Here is a 23809-nt window from a genome sequence, read left to right as displayed (position 1 = left end):
GAGAGCAGTGTGCTGACCACATGCTCCTCCATATCCGCATCTAGGGACGCCCATCGGCTGAGGATGATGCGGCGGTCGGTCGGTACCGTTGGGCCTTCCGAGCCCTGTTCGGACAGAGTTTTGGTTGGAAATGCCTTGACTGTTTGAATCTCACGTCAGTGTCGTATGTTATTTGGCTATGATCAGGAACATAGGGAGACTTCTCACTGCGCGATTTACGACGAAAAAAAAAATTATATATATATATATATATATATATATATATATATATATATATATATAATCTGTAACAAAATGTCATCGTATACGAAATGGTAATTCAATAGCACTGTAAACGGATGCTCAAACAAATCTTCATTGGATACAGTGTGACACCACTGCTCACTTTGTGCACTGAATGGATTTCATGCTTAGAATGCTCGAACTGTAGGGTATGATTCAGGGTGAAAGCATGTTTCTTTCATTTGGCAATTTTAGGAAGTTTTTTGCTATATTGAGAGAAGGACCATATCTCAAAAAAGAGAAAGAAATATTGAAAATCGACGTGAAAACTTGGAGAGTTGTAGTGCTTGGTAAGACAGCAGAAGAAGGAAGAAAGGATTGGAGAAGGAAATCGGCTTTGTCCTTTTAAAAGGAGCCTCTCTGGCATTCCATTCAAGAGGTTTAGGGTAACTGCGGAAAACTTAAATCTGGATGATCGGACTAGGATTTGAACCCTGCTCGATAAGAGTAAAAGATAAAAGCGTAAGCGCTTTAAGTTTCCTTTAATTTACGGCTATGGTCACAAACTTTTTGTTAACAGATTACCGGTTTCGGTCTATAATGACCTTCATCAATCTGTTAACAAAAAGTTTGTGACCATAGACGTAAATTAAAGGAAACTTATTGTATATACGGGTCACTGTTTTATTCACGACAATGTCGCAGCTTGGTAAACGCTTTAAGGCAAAATACGCGTTGTAATGTAGAATAATAAAAACTATTTTTACTTCAATTTCTTTGTTAGTATTAAGTATTTGCCCATGTTTTTCGAAATATCCACAGCAATTACTGCATAACGATTAAGAAGGCAGATAACATACCACAAAGACTAACATTAGCTATTCCGCAAGCCACCGTACGGTACGTGGCGGAGGGTGCCCTGTACCAGTACTTGTCATTTCCCCTCCTGTTCCACTAGCAAAGAGAGCGAGGGAAAACTGTTGTCTGTACCCCTCCGTATGTTCCAATTTCTCGTGTCTTATCTTCTTAATCCTTACGCGCAATTTATGTTGGCGGCAGTAGACTCGTTCAGCAGTCAGCTTCAAATGCCGGTTCTCCAACCCACTATCATTCCTCTTTCTGGCTAGCGCTGTTCTTCTTCAATGAAAATACGATTCCGGCTGAAAAAAATGGAACTTGTTGTCGGACATCGTCGAACACTCATGCTTCAGCCCCTATAGTTTCCTGAAGTTCCGATGGGTGCCGGGGCTGTAAGTAGCCTTCAAAATGGAGTCTTCAACGGAGATGCGTTCCATGCAGAGAACTGTTATTGATTTGGTTTTGGCGGAAAACCAGGGCATCGCAGATGGTCATAGCCGCTTGCGGAAAGTCTACGGAGACCTGGCAGTGAACAAAAGCACGGTGATTCTTTGGGTGAGGCGTCTGTCATCATCAAAACAAGGTCACGATTTCTCGCCTGACGCTCGGTCGCATACAGCTGTGACTCCTTCGATGTTGGAACGTGCTTCTAAAAAGCAAACGAATTTCTCCTTCGCCGGAACAACGTAAGACGTCATACAAGTCTGCTCATCCGAGTGGAGCTGACAAAACTTCACTGTACTTTGATTCTCATCCACCCTGCAGCCCGATCTCACACCTTCCGACGTCCGTCTATTTGGCCAGTGAAGGATACATTCCACGGGAAGCATTACGTGGATGACGGGCAGGTTTTCCATGCAGGGAGACGTTGGCTGCAGTGTCGACCAGTAGAGTAGTACCATGCGGGCATACGAGGGGCGTTTGAAAAGTCCGTGCAAAGTCCGAGAGATGGCACTACCGGCGCGTATCGAGGTCTTGTTTAGTTAGTAGCATCTTTGGAAAGAACGCGCACTAAGTTTCAGCCATATTGGTGTATTTCTTTGTGTTTGGCATTCGTCGAAGTCGAGTGATTGCCAAAAAATGGACGAAAAAGAATTTCGTGTGGCGATTAAACATTACTTTATGAAATGCAAAACGCCTCAGGAGACTAAAGAGAAGCTTGATAAACATTACGGTGACTCCGCACCTTCGATTAGAACAGTTTATAAGTGGTTTCAAAATTTTCGGAATGGCCATATGGACACAAGTGATGCTGAACTTTCTGGACGCTCTGTTGAGGTTACGACTCCAGAAACCATTGATAAAATCCATGATATGGTGATCGATGGCAGAAGAGTTAAGGTGCGTGAAACTGCTAGTGCTGTGAGCATCTCGAATGAATGGGTACATAATATTTTGCATAAACATTTGGACATGAGAAAGCTATCCGCAAGATGGGTTCCGCGATTGCTCATGCTTGACCAAAAACGGAATCGTGTGAAGTGTTGCAAGGATGGTTTGCAGCTGTTCAGGAAGAATCCGCAGGACTTTAAGCGTCGTTTCGTCACTGTGGGTGAAACATGGATACATTACTATACTCCTGAGACCGAACAGCAATCTAAACAGGGAAAATCTGCACCAAAAAAGGCGAAGACCATCCCTTCGGCCGGAAAGGTTATGGCGACTGTCTTTTGGGATTCACAAGGGATAATCCTCATCGTCTATCTGGGAAAGGGTTAAACTATTAGAGGTGCATATTATTCATGGTTATTGGACCGTTTGAAAACCGAGCTGCAAGATAAACGCCGGCGATTGGACCGCAAAAAAGTCCCTTTCCATCACGACAATGCACCAGCAAACACCTCAGCAGTTGTGGTCGCATGGAAATAGGGGTCCAACTCGTTTCACATCCCGCCTATTCTCCAGACTTGGCTCTCTTGGACTACTGTTTGTTTCCTAATTTGAAGAAATGGCTGGGGTGACAAAGATTTTATTCAAACGAGGAGGTGATTGCAGCAACCCTTAGCTATTTTGCAGACTTGGACAATTCCTATTATTCAGAAGGGATCAACAGATTAGAAGAGCGTTGGACGAAGTGTAGAAGTCTAAAAGGAGAGAGACTATGTGAAAAATAAAAAAGTTTTACCCCAAACACGTAAGTAGTTTTTATTTTTGCACGGACTTTTCAAGCGCACCTCGTACAGGCCCTCCCAATTAAGTAGAGCAAGGCTTTTGCACTGAACATAGATCAAGTTGAACACTAGGCTTTTGTAGCCAAAAGAGTGGGGAATAGTTTGGTGTATTGGAACCTTGACTAAAACCAACCTACTTCCAGAAAAAGAAAGTGTTGCATTATTAACTGGACGGCCTTTGTACTTCTAGTGCGCAAACTTCTGTTTCCCCCTGCATATTGTTGTGCTGAGGAGCAACCCATTTATTTTAATTCGTAAATTAATGCTCTTGAATAATCTTCAAAGTTTCTTTCAGTCTATTGTGATTTAAATAGCTGCTCCGTCAGCCTAACGATTACGGCAAATAAAATGACGCTACCGTCTCATATTTTAGGCAATGTTGATGGTAACCACAGATGTATGACGGCAGTTACTTTCACAGCAACGGAGAGGATGTACGAGTGGCCGCACAGTTTTTACTGCCGACGCCTGAGCTTAGCTTGTCTCAGAGTGTGGATAAGCCGTTCATTGTCCATTGTACTCGTATCTCCCGAAGAAAAGATAACGTCAGCGCTGAGTGGGTATGCTGTCAGCCATTTTGTGCACACGTAATGAATTAAGTTATTAAAGAACCGTCGAGGCGATAACTCTCTGAGACATTCGTTTATCTCCAGTGCGAATGAGTAACGACCTTACGTATTACGTCAGGAGTTTAAAACACACCTTGTGCTGCCAAAGTGCTTCTTGCAGAATTGATTATCGCCAAACTCTACCTCTTAAATGTCACTGCTTGCTGGGGACCATAGTATGAGTTGTTATTAGAGGATGTTGGCGTGTCGGACAACTTACGACTGTTGTATAATGATAGATGGGTTCTGACTGATGGGTTCTCATAGTTATCCAACAATAATTAATGGACTATTCTTCTTATCACGTTATCGGCACCAGCCATACAACGAATAACAAATAAAGACTGAGCAGCAGACAAATGTGAAATTGTGATCTTTTACTGATCTCCGTCGCACTGATAAATGTGGACAGACGTTAATTGTGAGTGGTCAGTGTGTGAAAAACAGCCAGAATGCAGAGGTGTTCGTATAAGCGAACCTACACTATATAGATTTGTTGTCCCCACCTTTGTTCATATGTTTAAAATATGAATCACTGTTATCTGAAGAAGTGTTAGCAAATATCACAAAATCACCATTATTGCTGGCAGGTTTAGCACGCGCTTAGCGATTGCGACTTTTGTAGCAAGCACGGACATGGTGGATTCAAATTACATCTGAAAAAAAAACCTGAGATCTTCATAGGACTCCGCCGGCCGAAGTGGCAGTGCGGTTCTAGGCGCTGCAGTCTGGAACCGCGAGACCGCTGCGGTCGCAAGTTCGAATCCTGCCTCGTGCATGGATGTGTGTGATGTCCTTAGGTTAGTTAGGTTTAACTAGTTCTAAGTTCTACGGGACTAATGACCTCAGAAGTTGACTCCCATAGTGCTCAGAGCCATTTGAACCATTTCTTAGGACTCCAGTGGGAAATGCGTTTCTTTGTACTATAATAGTGTAACGAAAACGAGGGAACGTGTTAACGAGAATCTAACCTTCAGCGGCGAATGAAAAAGTGTCATCAGGCAGTACATAAAAATTGTTTATTTGTAAATGCAGAAAATCTACACTAGGCGAGGCGTTTTTTTAAGGAAAGATTCCCTGCAGACTTAATTAAGTGTATCAAAGTACTTTACAGAACAGCTCGCACCTTCCCAACACGCAGCCACTTCCGGAAGTTTGCCGGTAGTGTTCATTTACACTGTGCGTAAGCTTGCAGTTTAGAAGTATTCGCAGACACGCGAAAGAGGGGTAGGGCCACTGTTCCTAATGGGAAACGCGTTAAGTGTATCACTAGGGGCGTTTAATAAGTAATTCAAAACTTTTTTTGCTCGACCAATATCGATTGAAAAAAATGCGAAATCCGTTGTGGGACATCGTGGAATATTCCCGCTTCAGCCCCTGTAGTTACATAAAGTTCCATTTTGCTGGCTGCGCTGTACGTAGCTATAAAAATGGCCTCTGTAACGAAAGCGCGTTGCAAGCAGAGGTCTATCACTAAGTTTCTTTTGGCGGAAATCCAGAGAATCGCGCACGTTCGTAGGCGCTTGCAGAATATGTATGGGAACCTGGCAGTGAACAAAAGCACGGTGAGTTGTTGGGCGAGTAGTCTGTCATCTACATCTCTACATCTACATCCATACTCCGCAAGCCACCTGACGGTGTGTGGCGGAGGGAACATTGAGTACCTCTATCGGTTTTCCCTTCTATTCCAGTCTCGTATTGTTCGTGGAAAGAAAGATTGTCGGTATGCCTCTGTGTGGTTCTAATCTCTCTGAGTTTATCCTCATGGCATCTTCGCGAGGTATACGTAGGAGGGAGCAATATACTACTTGACTACTCGGTGAAGGTATGTTCTCGAAACTTCAACAAAAGCCCGCAATGAGCCACTGAGCTTCTCTTTTGCTGCAGAGTCTTCCACTGGAGTTTATCTATCATCTCCGTAACGCTTTCGCGATTACCAAATGATCCTGTAACGAAGCGCGCTGCTCTCCGTTGGATCTTCTCTAACTCTTCTATCAACCCTATCTGGTACGGATACCACACTGGTGAGCAGTATTCAAACGGTGGGCGAACACGTGTACTCTAGCCTACTTCCTTTGTTTGGACTGCATTTCCTTAGGATTCTGCCAATGAATTTCAGTCTGGCATCTGCTTTACCGACGATCAACTTTATATGATCATTCCATTTTAAATCACTCCTAATGCCTACTCCCAGATAATTTATGGAATTAACTGCTTCCAGTTGGTGACCTGCTATATTGTAGCTAAATGATAAAGGATCTTTCTTTCTATGTATTCGCAGCACATTACACTTGTCTATATTGAGATTCAATTGCCATTCCCTGCACCAGGCGTCAATTCGTTGCAGATCCTCCTGCATTTCAGTACAATTTTTCATCGTTACAACCTCTCGATATACCACAGTATCATCCGCAAAAAGCCTCACTGAACTTCCGTTATTATCCGCGAGGTCACTTAAATATATAGTTAATATCAACGGTCCTACGACACTCCCCTGAGGCACATCTGAAATCACTCTTACTTCAGAAGACTTCTCTCCATTGAGAATGACATGCTGCGTTCTGTTATCTAGGAACTCTTCAATCCAATCACACAATTGGTCTGAAAGTCCATACGTTCTTACTTTTTTCATTAAACGACTGTGGGGAGCTGTATCGAACGCCTTGCGGAAGTCAAGAAACACGGCATCTACCTGGGAATCCGTGTCTATGGCCTTCTGAGCCTCGTGGACGAATAGGGCGAGCTGGGTTTCACACGATCGTCTTTTTCGAAACCCATGCTGGTTCCTTCAGAGTAGAATTCTAGTCATCGCAACATGGTCGCGCAAATCTGTCCGATTTCTCGCGTGACTGCAGCATTGTTGGAACGTGCGGACACTGACTCGAGATGACCGAGGTATAACAAACACCTAGCTGTTCTGCTCAACTAGACGTCTCTGTTGGTTATGCTAACACACTCGTCCAACAGTTTGGTTTCTTAAAATCCGCCCGCTGGGTTCCTTGCTGTCTAACAGCTGACCATAAAGAGCAACGAAGGACCATCTGTACGAAAATGCTTGTGCGTAACGAGGCTGATTGTGACGATCTTTTTGTCGATCATTTGCACAGGCGATGAAACATGAGTTCATCAGCTCGAAACAGAAACAAAACGGCAATCCATGGTGTGGCGCCACATCACCTCTCCTCCGGAGAAAATGTTCAAAACCGCATCCTCGGCAGGTAAAATCATGGCGATGGCCTTTCGAACTATGAAGGTGTTATTCTGTTTGATGTTCTCCCTCATGGTGCAAAGATGAACTCAGAAGTTTATTGTGCTACCCGTAGTAAACTGAAGCCACGACTTCAGCGTGTTCCTTGGAAGAAAAAAAAATTCAGACGAACACCAAACGAACTTCTCCGTCTCCAACTCAACACAAGGCCTCACAGGAATCTGCGTGGCCAATAGGAGCTCATAAAACTTCATTGGACTGTTCTTCGTCATCCACACTACAGTTCGGATCTCGCACCTTCCGACTACCATTTGTTTGGCCCAATGCAGGATGCACTCCGCTAAAAATGAAATGAGCGTACGGCATTCAAAGAAGTTCGGCCGCCGACGGCAAGTACTTATTGCATTCGACGGCTAAAGAGACAGCTTACACTACATTCGTTCGTCCTCTGTTAGCATATTGCTGCGCGGTGTGGGATCCTTACCAGGTGGGATTGACGCAGGTCATCGAAAGGGTGCAAAAAAGGGCAGCTCGTTTTGTATTATCACGTAATAGGGGAGAGAGTGTGGCAGATATGATACGCGAGTTGGGATGGAAGTCATTAAAGCAAAGACGTTTTTCGTCGCGGCGAGATCTACACTCCTGGAAATGGAAAAAAGAACACATTGACACCGGTGTGTCAGACCCACCATACTTGCTCCGGACACTGCGAGAGGGCTGTACAAGCAATGATCACACGCACGGCACAGCGGACACACCAGGAACCGCGGTGTTGGCCGTCGAGTGGCGCTAGCTGCGCAGCATTTGTGCACCGCCGCCGTCAGTGTCAGCCAGTTTGCCGTGGCATACGGAGCTCCATCGCAGTCTTTAACACTGGTAGCATGCCGCGACAGCGTGGACGTGAACCGTATGTGCAGTTGACGGACTTTGAGCGAGGGCGTATAGTGGGCATGCGGGAGGCCGGGTGGACGTACCGCCGAATTGCTCAACACGTGGGGCGTGAGGTCTCCACAGTACATCGATGTTGTCGCCAGTGGTCGGCGGAAGGTGCACGTGCCCGTCGACCTGGGACCGGACCGCAGCGACGCACGGATGCACGCCAAGACCGTAGGATCCTACGCAGTGCCGTAGGAGACCGCACCGCCACTTCCCAGCAAATTAGGGACACTGTTGCTCCTGGGGTATCGGCGAGGACCATTCGCAACCGTCTCCATGAAGCTGGGCTACGGTCCCGCACACCGTTAGGCCGTCTTCCGCTCACGCCCCAACATCGTGCAGCCCGCCTCCAGTGGTGTCGCGACAGGCGTGAATGGAGGGACGAATGGAGACGTGTCGTCTTCAGCGATGAGAGTCGCTTCTGCCTTGGTGCCAATGATGGTCGTATGCGTGTTTGGCGCCGTGCAGGTGAGCGCCACAATCAGGACTGCATACAACCGAGGCACACAGGGCCAACACCCGGCATCATGGTGTGGGGAGCGATCTCCTACACTGGCAGCACACCACTGGTGATCGTCGAGGGGACACTGAATAGTGCACGGTACATCCAAACCGTCATCGAACCCATCGTTCTACCATTCCTAGACCGGCAAGGGAACTTGCTGTTCCAACAGGACAATGCACGTCCGCGTGTATCCCGTGCCACCCAACGTGCTCTAGAAGGTGTAAGTCAACTACCCTGGCCAGCAAGATCTCCGGATCTGTCCCCCATTGAGCATGTTTGGGACTGGATGAAGCGTCGTCCCACGCGGTCTGCACGTCCAGCACGAACGCTGGTCCAACTGAGGCGCCAGGTGGAAATGGCATGGCAAGCCGTTCCACAGGACTACATCCAGCATCTCTACGATCGTCTCCATGGGAGAATAGCAGCCTGCATTGCTGCGAAAGGTGGATATACACTGTACTAGTGCCGACATTGTGCATGCTCTGTTGCCTGTGTCTATGTGCCTGTGGTTCTGTCAGTGTGATCATGTGATGTATCTGACCCCAGGAATGTGTCAATAAAGTTTCCCCTTCCTGGGACAATGAATTCACGGTGTTCTTATTTCAATTTCCAGGAGTGTATTTACGAAATTTCAGTCACCAACTTTCTCTTCCGAATGAGAAAACATTTTGTTGAGCCCAACCTACATAGGTAGGAATGATCATCAAAATAAAATAAGAGAAATCAGAGCTCGAACAGAAAAGTTTAGGTGTTCGTTTTTCCCGGGCGCTGTTCGGGAGTGGAATGGTAGAGAGATAGTATGATTGTGGTTCGATGAACCCTCTGCCAAGCACTTAAATGTGAGTTGCAGAGTAATCATGTAGATGTAGATGTAGACATTGGGTGACTTGCGCGTCGGAGATGCGGATGAAATGAGGATGAGGATAACACAACACCCAGTCCCGGAGCGGAGAACATCTCCTGCCCCACCCGGAATTCGAACCCGTGCCCCTCGGCGTGGAATTCCGCCGCGCGAACCACTCAGCAAATGGGGGCGGACTGCACTCCGCTGGAAGCAGTGCGTGGATGATTGGGAGATTATTTATTGATGCAGCAAGACGTTGGCTCTGACAGCGACTAGTAGAGTGGTATCGTGCCGACGTAGAGGCCCTCTTAATATAATGGCACTGAACAGAAATTGTGGCGAAAAATAAGGTTTTGTAACAAAAAGAGTGGGAAATAATATGGTGTATTGTAATCATGAATAAATCCAACCTGCTTTCAGAAAAAAGTGTTGCATTACTTATTAAACGCCCCTTGTATTTGGGTGTAGGTACTACACATTTCACAGAGTTACGGCGAATTTCATGTGCAGACGAGATGATTTACAAACCATAGTGACTGTGGTAAAAACAGACTCTGCTAAAGCTGGCCATTTCGGTATGGTATGATGAGAAGGAGCCATGTTGAAATGTAACGAGAATCGAAGACGCACGCTACTAAACTTGGAATATAAAGTATTCTCCAACATAGGGCGTTCAGAGAGAGATTGGCTTATACCAATATGGATTTCTCCCAGGGAAATCAACACCCGATCACACCTTCACCATAAGACAAATTTTAGAAAAGAAGATTGAATTCGGGACTGGCACGCATCACCTTTTTATGGATTAGAAATTAGCATATGAAAGCATAGACAGAGAGCAACTGTACCGTGGTTGGACTGAACTGGGAACTCCTGCAAGACTGATAAGGCTTGTGAGAAAGACATTGATGAGTCAGAGTAGTTTATGAACAGGAGAAGTAGCGTCTATTCCACTAAATATACAATATAGAGTAAGCAAGGAGATGCTCTTATACTCGATTATGCCAAAGACACAGATGTAGTTGCAAGAAATCGGATGGCAGTCCAGGACACATTTAACGCACTTGAGCAGGCCAATAAGAATTTGGGATCCAATATCAAAAATGGCTCTAAGCACTATGGGTCTGAGGTCATCAGTCTCCTAGACTTAGAACTACTTACACCTAACTAACCTAAGGACATGACGCACATCCATGCCCGAGGCAGGATTCGAACCTGCGACCGTAGCAGCCTCATGGTTTCGGACTGAAGCGCCCAGAACCGCTCGACTTCAGCGGCCGGCCGCATGCGGTATCAATCAACAGAAAACAAAACGAAAAGCACGTACGGCGAACATGCCACCATCAACAACATTTCGTGGTTACACACTCGAAGACAAAATAAACGAGGCAACACCAAGGAATTATCCGAATGGGACGGAAATCGGTAGTTTTGTGATGTACAAGTACAGGCAAACAAATAATTACAGTTTCAGAAAAATTGGGTGATTTTTTTTTTCAAGAGAATGAATTTCACAAATTGAGCAAGTCAGTAACATGTTGATCCACTTCTGCCTGTAATGCGAGCAGTTATTCGGCTTGGCGTTCATCAACAGAGTTGTTGGGTGTCTTCCTGAGGGTCACAGTGCCACATTCTGTCCAATTGGAGAGTCATGTGATGAAAATCGAGAGCTGGTTGGAGGTCCCTGCCGACAATGCTCCAAACGTTCTCATTTGGGGAGAGACCCAGCGACCTTTGTGGCCAAGGTATGGTTTGGCAAACACAAAGACAAGCAGTAGAAACTCTCGCCATGTTTAGGCGGGCTTTGTCTCGCCGAAACGTAAGCCCAGGAATGCTTGCCATGAAGGGCAACAAAACGGACCGCAGAACATCGTCGACGTACCGCTGTGCAGCAAGAGTGCGGCGGATTACAACCAAAGGCGACCTGTTGGTCAGGCCATATGGCGAACGACTGTCAAATTGGTATAACACCGCTGTCTGGGGGGGGGGTTTCCAGACAGGCCTCATTGACTAGAGTAGAATTGTCTTCAGTGATGAGTCCCTGTTCGAACAGAACCCCTTTTACCAGCCTGATATGTCTACAGTTGGGAACGTGTGGAGCATTATGGGTAGGTTCTCCAACCAGCTTGAGATTCTGACGATAAAACACAACAATTTGGCAAAATTTGGCACGATATTGCTCAGGAGGACACCCAACAATTTCTTTAACCAGTGCCAAGCAGAATAACTGCTTGCAAAAGTGGCAGAGGTGGACCAGCGCGTTATTTACTTGCTCAATTTTTGTAGCTCTTTCTCTTGACTGAATTATCCAATTTTTCTGAAATTGTGATCATTTGTTTGGCTGTACACGTCATCACATCTACTAATTTCCGCCCCATTCGCATAATTCCTTCGCGGTGCGCCGTCTTTTTTTGTTGTTGTCTTAGTGTGTACTTTCGAGAGACTTAAACAGTTTGAATATCTAGGATCGACAGTCACCCACTGAAAAGGGCCTCCTTTGACGTTAAACAGAGATTAACAGCAGACAACAGAGCATGTTTTGCATGAAGAATGCTATTTGCCCTTATGCTCTTAACTCGAATCTCCAGATTTATGAAACACTTACTAGACCAGTGCTTACACATGCCTCCGAAATTTGGTCAGTATCTTTGATACCAAGAAGTACTGAAATTCTAGACAGAGAGAAAGGTACTTTGAGGAAGAGGGAGGAGCAGGCGGTACAGTCGTGAACTGTAAAGTGTATATAAATATCGATCTTTTACAAGAGGAGTCCAGTGAGCCACATTTTGATAGCAGGCACTTCACACAGGGTACGGAAGTAACTAAAAGCATATTCGGTGGATATCCAGGGATCGAGAGGTCTGTGCCGACCATGAACAAGATGGAGTTGTGAAGGACCTGCAGAAAATGGGCTGTAGGAAATGAAAAGATGCAGCGTTCGATCGTGATTACTGGCAGAGGATTCATGATGAGGCCAAGGTCCACACTGAACTGTAGAGCCACCGAAGAATTATAAGAATGACTCTGGTGGAATACCCATTTGTGGTGACAAATCTCACGACGAAAACTTATACTGAAGCATACTCGACTAGGTATCATGTCGATGGCTAATGCCGGCCACAATACAGCTGTCACACTGCGTTTTCTGTGTTTCGAAATATGAAGCATAATTACCTTTCAATTGTTAAGCAGTATACGTAAGTAACTGGAATAGAGTTTTTTCCAGGCATCAAAAATTTAATTTTTTAAAATGCTGGTTGTATCAATTTGAGAAATCAGAACGAAAATTTTGTGACTCCATTTGCATGTGTGTTTCTGCGTGGTATGACAGGAGAGAAAGAAGGTAGCAGATTTACACGCAGTTTTTCAGTGTTGTGAAGAGTGGAAGTTACGTGCAACTGCATTCAGAGCATCTTTCTGGTCTTTTGTAGTTCTCAGTAAACAAATAGTTGGATTATGAAAAGCGCTATGGTCCAAATACTTGTTTTGTCTTCTATCTGTGCCAGTAGTTTGTTACTAAGGTACAAAAACAAGCACCAAGTTGCACTGTGGTTCATAGTTCTCGTTAAATAGTAGACCCCCCCCCTCGACCCACCCCCTCCCCCCCCCCCCCCCTTTCTCACGCCGTATAACCGCCAAGTAACTTCAACACTCAGTGCAAGAGAGGCCACGTCATCTTCAATAATATTGTGATGTTACAACAAAGCTTTTCTTTGGTGATATGATGACGGGTTTACATCACTCATGTGTGTAATATAAACCAGTCGACACATACGCCGCCCTGAGCCACGGGGAGCTAACGGCTTGGGCTGTATGGAGCATGAGCAGTGAGATCTACTTGACAGCCAGGCAACCCTAGATGGTTATAATGGCTCTAAGCACTGTGGTACTTAACGTCTGAGGTCATCAGTCCCCTCGACTTAGAACTAATTCAACCTAACTAACCTAAGGACATCACACACATAGATGCCCGAGGCAGGATTCGAACCTGCGACCGTAGCAGCAGCGCGGTTCCGGACTGACGCGCCAAGCACCGCTCGGCCACAGTGGCCGACGCCAACCCTAGGCACAGGAACCTAGACGCCAGAGGAGCCCATGGAAACTCTACTGAATGAACTGGAAGGGACAGTTGAAACCCAGCCCTTGTTTTAGCACGTTATAGGGATGTAAGTAATTTGTAAGATTAAGGCACTTTTCGAAGACAGCACTGATATATGGAGACGTCCCCTCAAACATGAGGCCGGGTGAGATGGTGCAGTGGTTAGCACAGTGGACTCGTATTCGGGAGAGTGACGGTTCAAATCCCCATTCGGCCATCTAGTTCATGTTTTCCGTGATTTCCTTAATTCGCTCCAGGCAAAATGCCGGGATGGTTCCTTTGAAAGTGGCTAGGGCAGTTTCCTGTCGTACCCTTCCCCACTCCGATCTTCATGCTTCATCCTGACCTTGTAGTTAATGAGATGTTAAGCTTTCAATCTTCCTTCTTCTCTGTCAGACATGGAGCTTGAAGTCACTGGGCAAACAATGAAATGCTTTCAGAGAACAAGGTTTTTTGACAAGTGTTTGTGCCTTGTTTTAAGCTCGGGAAAACAAGGCGTTGTGGATTAGCTATAAAAGTTGTTGTAAAATTATTTGATGATCTTATTGGAAGTATTCCTAGAGCTGCTGTTCCAGCTCGCGTCGGGCAGCTGGACGCCCCGAGCACAGGTGGGTAGGGTCGAGCAAAAGGCCGATGCGGGCACGATTAGCCTCGTGGGTGGTGCATGTCCAGAACTCATGTGAAAGGGCCGCCTGGCGGGTAGTCTATACCATGAGGGGCAATCAGATGAAGACAGAATACTTGCCACAGGGGGACCATGGAATGCTTCTATTCAAAGGTAGTCACTACACGCGTAAGACACGTATCATACATGGAGAGGAGACGTTCAGAACATTCCTGTTTCGTAGACCGCGGTTGGCCGCTGACGGATCCGCAATCGCACCAACGCTTGCATGTTTTCATCCGACTAAAACCGACGTCTAGGCATGCCTTTTCCAGGTCACCAAAGATATGAAGATCAGACGCCGAAACATCTCGGGTGTACGGAGGATGTTGCAGTGTTTCCCATGCAAATCCCTAAAGTGTGGCCATCGTCCAAATGGCAGTATTGGGACGGGCGTTATCGTGCAACAGAATGATTCCTGCCGACAGACCTAGTGCAAACGGCAAGGCCAAAAGTGGGAACATTCCACAACTTCCCCGCCAAAGAAATCCAAAACTATTCATACAGGCTCCTTCAACTGCTCGTCGAGTTCCTCCAGTTTGAAATCACAATCAAATCGCAGCGTAATAAAGACACTTTGCAGAAACTGCTTAGTACCATGAGGTCAAAACGAACGTGAATGCTGTCAGACGGAATCATCGTGTTGCACGTTAACACCCGCCCCCACACTGCGAATCGGACAAAGGCTACGCTTCAGCAATTTCGTTCGGAAACACCGCATCATCGTCCGTGCGACCCAGATCTTTCACCGCGGCAACTTGAAGAACGACATGTGTGAATGTCAGTTTCAGTCATACGAGGAAATGCAAAACTGGGTGCGATTTTGTGTCCGACAGCGGCAGGCAGTGGTCTACGAAACAGGATTTCATGGTCTCGTCTCCTAGTGGGGTAAATGTCTTAAGGGGGGTAGGACTCCAAACGGGCCGACTTGGAGCAGGAGAAGCGCCACAGGACATTTTAATTTCCGGTGCCTATACTTTTACAAATAAATTCATAAAACTTTGTCAGTATGACCAGGAAGGAATCTATAACTCGATCCAGGTGTGGCCCACCTTCCTCGGCTGTTCTCCAGGACAGCGCGTGACGACATGGCTGTTGCAGGTGACGCACCAGGCGGCGCCGCACGTGCTGCTGGCGACGGACTGCTCGTCGGGCGGCGGCGGCGGGTCGAGCTCGTCGTCGGACGACGAGGTGCAGGGCCTGCTGGCGGCCATGTCGACGCCGGTGCGCTTCCGCACGTGGCCCCCGCTGGACGCGCACAAGCCGGGCCGCTCGCTGTCGCCGCCGCCCAAGCTGTTCCACTATGCGGCCTCCGCCGACGCCGCCCCCGCGCCCGCCTGCGGCCTCGCCCCCGCCGCCTCCGCCTCCTCCGCCTCCGCCGCCGCAGCCGCCGCGGACGCCTCGCCGCGCAAGAGGCACCGCCACACGCCGCGCGCCTCGCACATCCAGCGGCCCTGCCTCGACTTCGAGAAGATGCAGCAGGTACCCACTGTACTCCGCATACTCGTCTCACTTTTGCAATTTTGGTAAACTTTTTGGAATACAGTGATCAATAGATTATTATATTTTAACTGAAGTTCAGTCTTGATCACGACACTTATGTCTCAATAACATAGGTGACCGGTTTCGGTTATATTTATTTAACCATCTTCAGACCCATGGCTTCCTCAGCTGCTACGAAGTCAACTGATCAGTTGACTTCGCAGCTGAGGAGAGCTCCGCCTTCCATCCTCCAAGGAAGCCATGGGTCTGAAGATGGTTATATAAATATAACCGAAACCGGTCACCTATGTTATTGAGACAAAAGTGTTGTGATCGAGACTGAACTTTAGTTAAAATATAATCGTCTCACTTACTTTTTGACCGCCTCCTGAAAGGGAAGTTCGGCGCAATGAACCTAATGTAGCTCAGAAAAAGCTTTAAACCTTGGTGGCCGAGAGTGAGGCCCACCTCGACCAACTTACTTCGTCACAAATGTTACATCGATTTACGAGAAGTGTTCGGAAATGATTTACAGTAGTAGTTTTTTGTACATTATTTATGACTGAACACGAGGCAATACATCTACATCTACATACATACTCCGCAATCCACCATACGGTGCGTGGCGGAGGGTACCTCGTACCACATCTAGCATCTTCTCTCCCTGTTCCACTTCCAAACAGAACGAGGGAAAAATGACTGCCTATATGCCTGTGTACGAGCCCTAATCCCTCTTATCTTATCTTTGAGGTCTTTCCGCGAAATGTTATGTTGGCGGCAGTAAAATTGTACTGCAGTCAGCCTCAAATGCTGGCTCTCTAAATTTCCTCAGTAGCGATTCACGAAAAGAACGCCTCCTTTCCCCTAGAGACTCCCACCCGAGTTCCTGAAGCATTTCCGTAACACTCGCGTGATGATCGAACCTACCAGTAACAAATCTAGCAGCCCGCTTCTGAATTGCTTCTATGTTCTCCCTCAATACGACCTGATAGGGATCCCAAACGCTCGAGCAGTACTCAAGAATCGGTCGTATTAGTGTTTTATAAGCGGTCTCCTTTACAGATGAACCATCATCTTCCCAAAATTCTACCAATGAACCGAAGACGACTATCCCCCTTCGTCACAACTGCCATTACATGCTTGTTCCACCTCATATCGCTCTGTAATGTTACGCCCAAATATTTAATCGACGTGACAGTATCAAGCGCTACACCACTGATGGAGAATTCAAACATTACGGGATTCTTTTTTCTATTCATCTGCATTAATTTACATTTTTCTATATTTAGAGTTAGCTGCCATTCTTTACACCAATCACAAATCCTGTCCAAGTCATGTTGTATCCTCGTACAGTCACTCAACGACGACACCTTCCCGTACATCACAGCACCATCAGCAGACAGCCGCACATTGCTATCCGTGCTATCCAAAAGATCATTTATGTAGATAGAAAACAACAGCGGACCTACCACTCTTCCCTGGGGCACTCCAGGTGATACCCTCGCCTCCGATGAACACTGACCATCGAGGACAACGTACTGGGTTCTATTACTTAAGAAGTCTTCGAGCCACTCCCATATGCTAGTACCTTAGTTAGGAGTCTGCAGTGGGGCACCGAGTCAAACGCTTTCTGGAAGTCAAGGAATATGGCATCCGTCTGATACCCTTCATCCATGGTTCGCAAGATATCATGTGGAAAAAGTGCGAGTTGCGTTTCGTAGGAGCGATGCTTTCTAAAGCCGTGCTGATGCATGGACAGCAACTTCTCTGTCTCAAGGAAATTCATTATATTCAAACTGAGAATATGTTCGAAAATCCAGCAACAAACCGATGTTAAGGATATTGGTCTGTAATTTTGAGGATCCGTCCTTCTACCCTTCTTATATACATGCGTCACCTGCGCTTTTTTCCAGTCAAATCTCTCAGTCTACGAGGCATACTCAGAAAGTAAGGTATATATATATATATATATATATATATATATATATACTCCACTAATGTCTGAAATAGTGCCGTAGTGCTGGAGGGAATTGACACCATGACTCCTGCAGGGCTGTCCATAAATCCGTAACAGTACGAGGAGGTGGAGATCTGTTCCGAACAACACGTTGCAAGGCATGCTCAATAATGTTCATGTCTGGGAAGTTTGGTGGCCAGCGGAAGTGTTTAAAATCAGAAAAGTGGTCCTGGTGCCACTCTGTAGCAATTATGGACATGTGCGGTGTGGCGTTGTTCTGCTGAAATTTCCTAATTCCGGCGGAATACACAGTCGACATGAATGCATGCAGGTGATCAGACGGGGTTCTTAAGTACGTGTCACCTGTCAGAGTCGTATCTAGACGTGTCAGCGTCCGATAACGCAAGTCTCCACCAGCTTGAACAGTCCCTTGCTGACATGCAGGGTCCATCGAATCATGAGGTTATCTTCATCCGCTCGATACAGTTTGAAACGAGACTTGTCCGACCAGGCAATATGTTTTCAGTCATCAACCGCCCAATGTCGGTGTTGACGGGCCCAGACGAGGCGTAAAGCTTTGTGTCGTGCAGTCATCAAGGGTACATGAGTGGGCCTTCGACTCTGAAAGCCCATATCGAATATGTTCCCTTGAATGGTTCGCAGGCTGACACTTTTTGGTGGCCCAGCATTGAATCTGCAGCAGTTTGCGGAAGGGTTGCGCTTCTGTCACGTTGAACGTTTCTCATCAGTCGTCGTTGGTCCCGTTCTTGTAGGCTCTGTCTCCGGCTGCAGCGATGTTGGAGATCTGATGTTTTACCGGATTCCAGAAAAGTTTGTGGGACAAACGTTGCATGGGACAACGGGGGTCATGATGTGACTTTGGTTTTTTGTTGCTAGGTGGGGTCGTTTCAGAGATCTGAAGGTCAACTTTTTTTTTTTAATTGGGATGCTATAGTTTGGTACTTACTTTCTGATAGCGGCTATGGAGACGAATCTAGTGATGTGTAACAGTAAGGTCAACGAAGGTCAAAAGTCCGCAGCTCGTGGTCGTGCGGTAGCGTTCTCGCTTCCCGCGCCCGGGTTCCCGGGTTCGATTCCCAGCGGGGTCAGGGATTTTCTCTGCCTTGTGATGACTGGGTGTTGTGTGCTGTCCTTAGGTTAGTTAGGTTTAAGTAGTTCTAAGTTCTAGGGGACTGATGACCATAGATGTTAAGTCCCATAGTGCTCAGAGCCATTTGAACCATTTTGAAGGTCAAAAAAGTGGCATGTACGTCCATTTACAGAAGGTGTTCTAAGCGATGACCATTGGTATCAGTGCAGTGCTGCAATCTTCATGTCATGGATTGAGTGTTCATTCTTGATTTTCAACTGTCGACGACAGACTTCAACTCTGCTGTCCTTCTGAGCATGTATCAAATCCTGTGGAACGTTTGTCATATACAAATCGCCCACGAATGCAGGGTTTCGCGGCTATGGCTTGTCTGACATTCCAGTCCATCGAAGGTTACGCGCCTATCAGCGGTAATCAATTGAGATACAACCTCAGTGTTATCCGGAGAGCGCGATGTTGGCCGACGACCAGTGCTCAGGCCCTTGCGTGCACATTCCCTTCCACTAGCGAACCTAGCGATCCAGTTGTAAACAGTCTTATGTGCAGCTTCTTGCCCAAACACCGCAGTTAAACGTTTCTGAATATGTGTTGTTTTGACTCCCTAATTCCACAAAAACCGTGCGGTCCATCTTTGTCCACGGCACTCGCCTTCCATCTCGTCCACAGCTTCCTCTACTTAACAGGAAACAAGCGCTTGTTCCTTCACTGTACACAGTGCTCACAACTGACATCTAGCGTCTGCGGGATGTTCTAGTTCAACGCCCTACAAGACGACTTGCTTGTCGTTCCGGCGATATTTACTGTAAAACAACGCAGTTGTAAATCCATTCCCAACGTCACTCGTAATCTAGAACAGTTTGTATTAATGATCTACTGCATGATGCTGGAGTCCCTGTGAGGTTATTCGCTGAAGATTCTGTTGTCCATAGGAAGGTTGCGATGCCAGAACACTGTAGCAAAATGCAGTAAGACCTGAATAGGGTTGACGATTGGTGAAGGAACTCGCAGTTCACCCTAGACGAAAGTATTCGGTTAGTAAATAAGTTCGTGGCTTTCTCCGTAAGTTTAATAAAAGAGATACACATGAAAGAGTTTTTTTTTTTCATCAGTCTACTGACTGGTTTGATGCGGCCCGCCACGAATTCCTTTCCTGTGCTAACCTCTTCATCTCAGAGTAGCACTTGCAACCTACGTCCTCAATTATTTGCTTCACGTATTCCAATCTCTGTCTTCCTCTACAGTTTTTGCCCTCTACAGCTCCCTCTAGTACCATGGAAGTCATTCCCTCATGTCTTAGCAGATGTCCTATCATCCTGTCCCTTCTCCTTATCAGTGTTTTCCACATATTCCTTTCCTCTCCGATTCTGCGTAGAACCTCCTCATTCCTTACCTTATCAGTCCACCTAATTTTCAACATTCGTCTGTAGCACCACATCTCAAATGCTTCGATTCTCTTCTGTTCCGGTTTTCCCACAGTCCATGTTTCACTACCATACAATGCTGTACTCCAGACGTACATCCTCAGAAATTTCTTCCTCAAATTAAGGCCGGTATTTGATATTAGTAGACTTCTCTTGGTCAGAAATGCCTTTTTTGCCATAGCGAGTCTGCTTTTGATGTCCTCCTTGCTCCGTCCGTCATTGGTTATTTTACTGCCTAGGTAGCAGAATTCATTAACTTCATTGACTTCGTGACCATCAATCCTGATGTTAAGTTTCTCGCTGTTCTCATTTCTACTACTTCTCATTACCTTCGTCATTCTCCGATTTACTCTCAAACCATACTGTGTACAAAAAAAAATAGGTTTTAGCCATCAATACTGTTTTCACCTTCGATATTTATAACAGTCTGCTAACACTAGGGTAACTTCGCGATTCCTCGACTGTAGATATCACGTGGTTTTGAGGCAAAGACCTCGTCGAGCCATGTTCGGAGGTCATTTCCATCGGGAAAGGACGTTCCTTGAAGGTTCTTTGACAGAGGGCGGAAAAGATGAAAATCTGGTGAATAAGGTAATAAGGTGGGTGTGGAGTGACTTCTCAACCCAGCTCCAGTATACTGTCTTTCGTCAACCTAACGGGATGTGGGCGGACGGCCGGCCGAAGTGGCCGTGCGGTTAAAGGTGCTGTAGTCTGGAACCGCAAGACCGCTACGGTCGCAGGTTCGAATCCTGCCTCGGGCATGGATGTTTGTGATGTCCTTAGGTTAGTTAGGTTTAACTAGTTCTAAGTTCTAGGGGACTAATGACCCCAGCAGTTGAGTCCCATAGTGCTCAGACCCATTTGAGCCATTTTGTGGGCGGACGCTATCGTGTTGTAACATCACGTCACGCAGTCTTTCTGGTCGTTGTTCTAGGACTGTGTCTGAAAGACGTCTCAGTTGTTGACAGTGTCACCAGTAACGATACAGGATGGGAATGGTCGACGTTGCTCACGAGAAAACTGATGACGAGCGAGAAGCACCAGTTCATCTGTGTGATTTTGACCTATAGCATACAGTACCAATACACCCGTTTTTTGAACCTTCCCCACTGCATGCAAATTTCGCGCGATGTTGGAATGATCACGTTTCATCATATTGGCCGTTTCTCGAGTACACTGACGTCAATAATTGTGGATTAACGCGTTTAAACGATCTTCATCACACCCCGCAGGTCTTCCTGAACGTGGAGAGTCACTAATGTCGAAACGATCCTCCTAAAAACGAGAAAATCATTTTCTTGCCGTGCTCTGTCCAGTGGAATTAACCTCCATACTCGGCGCAAATGTTTCTGGCTACCTCCATTGCTGTCACGCGTCTATTGAACTCAAACAGAAGAAAATCTCAGAAATGTTTCGATTTCTCCGCTTGGCAGTCCATTTTCTAGCGTCCAGAGCTCCACTTGCTGTCTGCAAACGACCAAATGACAGGATTTGAACTCAAATAGCAACAGTAAACCATAGGTAAAAAATGGAAATCGATAAATAAGCCCATAGCAACAGGAATACCAACATACAAATGCAGGTATTTGCAGTGCGGTAAAGCAAGGTAAAGTGGGAGAGTCGAATGATGTACTGGGTGACTTTCTACCACCATCGGAAGGAAGATTAGTGTATAGCGACCTGTCGAGGACGATGTCGTTTACATGCGGAACACAAGCTCAGACTTGCAAATGACAGGGAAGAAAATCGGCCATGCCATTTAGTCGAACCATCCAAGAATTCACTTTCAGAAAATTACGAAAATTCGCGGAAAACCAGACACACATCTGAACCGCTACTCTTCAGTCTTCGAGTCCAGTGTTCTACCATTGGGACCATCGACTTTTGTCACACCCCTCCTCCGGCACTAACAATAGAAATGAAATACATTAAAACCCCGTTTAACCGAACTAAAGGGGGAAAGCCGTTTGGGATGACAATTTTGCGGTTAAGCCACGAACATGTACTATGTAGTACAGTATTCTGTAGTGTTATTACAGAATATATTTTTCAAAAGTTCTAAAGGCCAAACGAATTAAAAAATCTCCTTCTGTGCTACTCTTACGTTGTTTATTAAAGTTAAAATTACATTTTTAGGATTTCAGTACATTTATATACAGCATACTGTACGTAAAAAGTTTGTAGCATAGAACAAAAATACACACGCAAGTGAAAGAAACAAGCACTCGAATGCACTATTCTTGGCAGTGCAGCTTTGTTTAGACTTGTGAGTCGGTGGGTGGGGAAACAACTCAAGACCAGGCGTATAACTCTCCCCTCTAACGTCAGTCCAGTCTCCGGTACATTCCTGCCCCGAATTATTTCCGTGATTTTCGGAGGTGTTTCGGATAACCCGGGTTTAGGTTGACGCGATTTCGGTTAACCGACGTTTTTCTGTGCTTGTTACGATGCACATACATCCGTTGCACTCACCTTGACAAAATCAAATGTTCAAATGTGTGTGAATTCCTTAGGGACCAAACTGCTGAGGTCATCGGTCCCTAGACTTACACACTACTTAAACTAACTTACGCTAAGGACAACACACGCACCCATGCCCGAGGGAGGACTCGAACCTCCGGCGGGAGAGGCCGCGCAATCCGTGACATGGCGCCTCGAACCACGTCGCCTAGACAAAAAAGATACCCTCTAAACGTAGCGAGATCGTTTCATGAAGGAAAATGACATCGCAAGATAAAGAAATAAGTTATCCAACTAAGGCAGCTAAGTGACCATCGCAGCCAACAGCACAATAGTGCACTGGTGATCTGACAATTTTGGCAGGTATCGGTCCTAGCTCAGGTGATCTAATTTTTTACCACAGTTTAGTTTGAGTACTTCTTTATCTGCAGGTCTGTTGGGTACCAATATTGCAGTTGATTTTGAACTATCTTCCCAATAAATTACGGACTCGAGATTTTAAACATAGCTCACACGTGTTGGGAATTCAATGTTAACTCGCTTTCTTGTCTGGTGTGTGGCGGATGGAGAGTACTTTGTTTACCACTGCGATTTGCCCTTTTTCCTTTTGCATTCGCAAGTGATTCTCCAGGAAGACAACTGCTGGTTAACCTCGACAGTCTTTAATTTTTGTCTTCACAGACGCTTGATATTAGAGGTAGCAATATATTGCTTGGGTCAGGCGAAGTATAACTGAACTAATCCTAAAATTTTCTGCACGTCTCTGTTATAATCTCATCAGAGTCTTTGAAATCGAGTGCAAAATTTCACACACTCAAGACTATTAGCAGAAAATAGTTATTGAAATGAAAATAATTTTTAAATCTACCAAGTTTTTAAATCGGAGTAAAAAGTTATGAAATAGTTTCTGTTAGAGCCATACGGAGTCCTAACTCCATAAAGATAGCCCTGAAAATTTGTGATGGTGAATTTTTATTGGCTGTGAAAAATTTGTTAGATTTAAAACGAAAAACGTGGGGTACATGAGTACATAACTGATCCATGAGTAGTTCACCTCCTGACTATTACTCCACTTACTAAATGATGCATAAACATTTCACCTCCTTACTGTTATCTGTTGCATGTACCCTACGTTTTTCATTTTGAATCTTAAAAATATGTTCATAACTATTGAAAATCTGCAATCACTAATTTTCAGGACTATCTGTATTGGGTGAATTATTTTATCCTTTTTAGCCCTATTTAAAAACGTGGTTTATTTAA

The 23809-nt window shown here is 45.8% G+C and overlaps 1 protein-coding gene across 1 annotated transcript in view; it reads left to right on the top strand.

Annotated features, from left to right (window-relative positions):
* LOC124803420 overlaps positions 1-23809 on the top strand; it is a 909999-nt gene that overhangs the window by 373219 nt on the left and 512971 nt on the right. Inside the window, exon 6 of the mRNA XM_047264603.1 lies at positions 15124-15597. Within this exon, the coding sequence (XP_047120559.1) occupies positions 15124-15597 (474 nt within the window). The remainder of the gene's footprint in view (positions 1-15123; positions 15598-23809) is intronic.

This window comes from Schistocerca piceifrons, chromosome 6, assembly GCF_021461385.2.
Source record: "Schistocerca piceifrons isolate TAMUIC-IGC-003096 chromosome 6, iqSchPice1.1, whole genome shotgun sequence".
NCBI lineage: Eukaryota > Metazoa > Arthropoda > Insecta > Orthoptera > Acrididae > Schistocerca > Schistocerca piceifrons.
This window is presented reverse-complemented; position numbering and strand designations above follow the sequence as displayed.